At 37.1% G+C, this 6000-nt stretch overlaps 1 protein-coding gene across 1 annotated transcript in view; it reads right to left on the bottom strand.

The window, feature by feature from the left end:
* LOC109931418 (FACT complex subunit SSRP1-like) overlaps positions 1–6000 on the bottom strand; it is a 42418-nt gene that overhangs the window by 17584 nt on the left and 18834 nt on the right. The window contains exons 2-3 of the mRNA XM_048610418.1: positions 3515–3606; positions 3247–3362 (exon numbers count right to left, since the gene is read on the bottom strand). Coding sequence (XP_048466375.1) covers positions 3247–3362; positions 3515–3606 — 208 coding nt within the window. The remainder of the gene's footprint in view (positions 1–3246; positions 3363–3514; positions 3607–6000) is intronic.

Below are 6000 nucleotides of genomic sequence, written 5' to 3'. Positions count from 1 at the left end.
CAAGACCACTTTCAATTCAAAGAACATGGGTAACAGATACATGACAACACTGTCACCTGCAAATACCACTCCAAGCCATTTGCCATCCAGGCTTGGAAATATATCACTTTTCCTACAACGTTGTTGAGTCAAAATCCTGGAACTCCCTTCCTTTGGATCAGTTTGGATCTAGCAATGGTACATGGACAGCAGCAGTTCAAGGCAGCTTATCAAGGGCACCTAGGGATTGGCAACAAACGCTGGTCCAGTCAGCTACGTCCACGTTGAATGAGTGAATTAAAAAGAACTTAAAACTTTCACTAGAGTTAGGTGAGATATTGTAAGATATTCTTGTGACAAAGCCGTTAGAATAAGGCTTCATTGTCACAAACAGATGTTACGCATAGTCTGAATTTCTGAAGAAGGGTCTAGACCCGAAACGTCAGTCTTCCTGCTCCTCTGATGCTGTTTGGCCTGCTGTGTTCGTCCAGCTCTGCACCTTGTTGTCTCAGATTCTCCAGCATCTGGAGTTCCTGCAATCAACATGGTTTTGTGAAGGAGATATCATGTTTAATAAATCCGATGACTTCTTTGAGAAACTAACATGTGCTGAGGAATTAGGGGAACTCATGGATGTATTGTGTTTAAATTTCTAGAAGGCCTTCGATAAAGTGCCACCAAAGGTTATAGCAGAAAATGAAAGCTCATAACGTAGGCTAACAGGAAACATAAATGGGTCTTTTTCGGGTTGGCAGGATTAAGCAGAGGTGTGCCACAGGGATCGGTGCTGGGACGTCAACTGTTAACAAGTTGTAGATGAATGAGTTGAATGAAGAGAGTTGGGAATGGTTGCCAAATTTGTTGATGACAAAGATAATTAGGAAAACAAGTTGTGAAGAGGAACAAAGATGCCACCAAAAGATATAAACAAGTTAGGCCAATGGACAAAGAGCTAGGAAATGGAGTATATTGTGACACAATGTAATTGTCTGATTAGGCAGGAAAGAAAAAAAGAAAGCCTCTTATTGAAATGATGAAAGATTGCAGAGCGATAAGGGTATCCTAGTCCCAAAGGAACAAGATATAATTAGAAAAGCTAGCACAATATCATCATCATTACTGCAAGGGGGACTGAACTTCTATTACACAAGTCTCTGGTGAGATCACATCTGGCGTATTGTATACTGTAGCAGCCCCCCTTATGGTAGGATGTAACTCAATTGCAACTTAGAGAAAGGTTGGATGTGAAGAAGATGTTTCCACTTATGGGGGAATTTAGAATTAGGGGTCACTTTTCAAAAATAAGGGATTGTCTATTAAAACATTTACGAGACAACACGGAGTCTTTGGAATTCTCTTCATTAAAAAAAATGGCGAAAGCAGAATCCACAAGTATTTTTAAGGCGGAGGTGCATACACACTTGTTAAGCAACAGGATGAAAAACTTTCAGGAGTAAATGGGAATGTGGATCAGATCAGCCATTAAAAAACAGCAAAAGCTTGAAGGGCAGAATAGCCTACTCACGCTCCTTTGCTGTATATTTGCATTAAGCATATTATTGTCAATCAGGAATTGCATTTAGGTGACGAGCAGCGAATTTTCAGACAGCAGGGCAAACAACTTCAGCTCCCAGGTAGGAACACCTAGCATTCTTTTACTGAAGCAAGTTGCACTATTTCAGAGAGGTCACACTGTCATTAGCATATTCATTCTGTACCACACGGTTTCGAAGAAAGAAATTGTGCAACAAGTAAATGTAATACCGGACATAAAGAAAGTGATGGATAGATATAAAAATATCATTTTTTTTAATTTCAAAATTTGTACAATCATTGTGAATTGGATTCTTCATGAGTAAAACAAACATTCATGAATAATAAATTTTACAGACTTTACAGCTAATAATTTTCTACTTTTGCTTATGTTGGAACTTCCGTTTGAATCAGCACTGTTATTACCAACTTTTTATATGCTTTCTCCATTCTGGTTTTTAACCACTATTGCACAAGCCACGTCTTGCCAAATAAAAAAGGTGTTATTTTGCAAAGTCTCAAATTTAGCACTGATGGATAATTTATATTCAAAATTGATCTGATTAGCCATTGATTTGCATTGGATGAGTTGTCATTGATTACAGTCTCTCAGTATGAAATCTGTGTCATTTTGCCTATTTGAAAGAAAGAAACTGAAAATAATTCAACAAACACATATGATAACTTTACTGCGTAACTGCAGCTAATGAGGGAATCATTAACAATCAAAAAGAAGCACCTGAAAATCCAAAGTAACCCTTGAGAAAATCTTAAAAACATCCCTTGAAAAAAAAGATGTACGATTTCTTTTCTTTTCCCTTGTATGCCGTAAGGTGAGAACTTCTTCTATGGGTTCAACAATTCAAATTGGTAAAACCTGTACAATATAGATCATCTTTCAACTAAGTCAACAGAGCGTGCTGAAGCACCAGTATGCTAGAAAATTGCTTTATACCAACAGATTCATATACATCAAGCTCCAAAAGTTCACTTGTGTTAATTACAGGCAATAAAAGTCAATTTTAGCAAATTTAATATAGTTTAAGAGAACCTTGTAATGGTTATTCTTTCATTGAAATTTATTCAAATACTTGAGTTATAAAGTGCTTTCTTGCACACACACTTTCTGTGCTGTATTCAATTCACAACAGCCTAAAACATTCTCATCTTTGTCACAGACTGGGGGAAAATTAAACCACAATTACGTTTAACCTCTTAAGCCCAGTGCAGTGAGGCATGGTTTGATTTACTCCTCTCCCTTTTAACTTCCATCCCTTACTGAAGTAAGCCAAAGGGTGTTCCCCAAACCCTGGTTTTTCAAATTCCAATTTTTGCAGAATCCTGGACATGAAGGAACTGTTTTACTAGTCCACACACTCATAGGAAATTAAGGAAGAAAGAATAGGAAACGTAAGAGTTTACAAATTACAGATTTGTTAAATCAAAAAGTATTAAAAATCAGTGGATATGAGTTACAACTTAACAGAAGCAAGCAAAGTGTAGGCTTATTTCCAGTCAGCAACTTGGAGGCAGACGGAGATTTTCAAGGTAAGGTGATAATTCAGCCTGGAGTACTGCTCATCCTTTACAGGTTGAACAACTTAGAATCCCAGAACTGTACATTTTTAAGCAAAAAAGATCAGCTCCAATTTCAGTCATGTGGCAAAGTTAGCTGCAAATGGTTCATCTCAGTAGGCAGATTTGGAATGCGTTAAACTAACAGTATAGATTTACCACCCCTTTTAGAGGTCGACTGTGAGGTGACTGGGCAACTGTAAAAGCATTAGGAATTTTATCATAGTAGATCTCGTCCTTTTTGTTTCCAGAGTTAGCTGAATCTTTTGTGTCACCTATAGATGAAATTTCTTTACATTTAACAAGTTACAGACTGGGCATGATTAGTTAGTTAGCAAGTGAACAAAAGCTGAAAACACACTTCCTCACCCCAAGTCAATAAAAAACAATGAAGTACACCTCCAGCAACAATATACAAGACCATTACCTGCAGCCTGCAATTCCAAATTTACATCTGAATTCAGCTGGCCAACATAGGACAATGTTCCTCCATTAGCGTCTGTCGTCACACATACTATTCTGAAATTAATAAAAATTGCAGTCAATACAAACTTCAGAATGAAACTGAAAACTAAAGTCATACTAATTACTTTGATTTCAAAACAAAGACAAAATATTTTAGTCAACTATCCTCGGGCACTACTTTTTTATAACAAAGTTGGACATTCGTAGCTGACATAAAACAAAGCAGAAAAAATGTTGGCTTTATTGATTAAATAGAAAATGATTTACATAAATTGATGACTGATCAAAAACAAGTTTTTTTTTAGTTTGCACGTTTATGTTGAAATTACTCAGATCTAAGTGACATGGAGAATTATTTTTCCGGACACGCTGAACAAAGATCTCTTTTTCTTTGTTGCCATAGAACAGTGTTATCGTTTATGCAACAGGATCCTGGTCAATAGTGAGGAATATATAAGAATTAACTTCATTGGAGCTTTATGAAAGCAATTCTTTAGGAATACAGAAAAGAACTGATTAATACAGGAAGTCAGAGATAAGACCTGTAAAATTATTTCACTATAAAACCTGAGTTAAGCAGAAATGGAAAAAGTTTTTGATCAATATTTGTAAAAATATTTACAAAGTCTAAGTTTTGTCTGAGTAGCTAAAACCACTGACCACAATGCAGTTCTAATTTATTGCAGCACTAAGATCACGCAAATACTGAAATAAACAGCTATCCAAAAATGAAACAGTTAGGTTGAGATAAAAGCAGTTATAACCAACCAAAACAAAAAAGGAAATGATAAACTTAGATAGCCTCATAATGTTGTTCTTCCATATCTCTGCAGTAGAACCTTGGAAGCAGCCTTTTATGTGCAAACTCTGTTTACGGCATCAACTTTTAAAAAAATTTTATACAGATTTAAATAAGCTGCTCAATGTTCAATTTGGCCTCTTCCCAGGCCACTTGGTTTCAAACCATGGACAAGAAAGTTGAATTCCAGGAATATGGCGAAAGCAGTTCTTCCTGACATCAAGGTGATAGGAAGGCATGTGTGACACAAAAGAAATTTGCAAATTTAATTCAATAGAAACCAGGGCAAAAGTGTCTTGTCAAATATCTTTAGATGTTGAAGGCTCATTACTACAGCTCTAAGACATTATACACAGGAGTTCTTTTGGGAAATATCCAGAGTTATGGTTAGGGGTAGGGGTGCTTCATTAATAACCTTCCTGCCACCAAAAGATCAGAATTCTGCATCTTTCCTGATGATTCCATAGCGGTCAGTTCCATTCAGAACTCCTCAGACACTGAAACCGAAAGAACTGCGGATGCTGTAAGTCAGGAACAAAAACAAAGTTGCTGGAGAAACTCAGCAGGTCTGTAAAAGGAAAAACAGTTAACATTTTGGGTCCGGTGACCCTTCCTCAGGACTCAGTTCTGAGGAAGGGTCACCGGACCCGAAACAATACTCTGTTTTTCCCTTCAGAGATGCTGCCAGGCCTGCTGAGCTTCTCCAGCAACTTTGTTTTTGTTCCTCAGATATTGAAACAGTCCACATTCACATGCAGCAAAACTTGGACAACATTTGGTCTTGACTGATAAGTAGCAAATAACACAAGTGATAGGCAATCTCCCATAAGAGAGAATTCAATCATCTCCCTTTGACGTTCCACATGATTACCATTGCTGAATCCCAACCATTAAAATCCCTGGGGCTACGAAATCAGAAAACAAACTGGATCTGCCACACAATGGCACCACATTGGCTATAACAGCAGGTCAGAGGACAAGGGTTGTGCAAATAACTCATTTCCCGACTCCCAAAGCCCCCTCCACCTCTGAGTTAAGAACGTGATAGAATACTTTTCACTTGCCTGGATATTGTTAGACTGCACTCATGACATGATAACAAGATGGAACTGGGACCTAATAATGTAATGACGTTGACAGGTTCCCTTCTATTCCTCTCTCTAATGAAATTTTGCTTTTTGGGTACGTTTATACATCAGAACCGCCCCTTGTTAGTTTGGCTGCAGAATTAGGCAAAGTATAAACCTCTGATGCATGTAAATATATTTAGTAAAAAAAAATGTTTCATCCACAAAATATATAAAAGAGACATGTTTTTAGATTCAGACATTTGAGTGCAGTTTAAATTTCAGATGGTCACTTGTTTTACTCAAAAATAGCAGAATTTTTATTGTGTGGAGGAGACAGTGATATGCCTAAACTGGAGACAGGCAAAGAACAGTTATTTTAATGAGAATAAATTGCTAACTTGAATTTAAAACATCACCTATGATTTAAAATAAAGAAAATCATGAAGGAGATGCGGTAACCACCGAATTCAGAAGACTTGTGAAATTCAAAACTCAGTTCTTCCCCCCAAAAGGCAGGAGAGAAACCATGCAGTTCCAGTCATACCAAAAAATCCACATTCAAAAGCAGATGCAATTTAG

Source organism: Rhincodon typus, chromosome 1 (assembly GCF_021869965.1).
Source record: "Rhincodon typus isolate 14 chromosome 1, sRhiTyp1.1, whole genome shotgun sequence".
NCBI classification, from domain to species: domain Eukaryota; kingdom Metazoa; phylum Chordata; class Chondrichthyes; order Orectolobiformes; family Rhincodontidae; genus Rhincodon; species Rhincodon typus.
The sequence above is the reverse complement of the archived record's forward strand: the minus strand, read 5'-3'. Positions and strand labels throughout refer to the sequence as shown.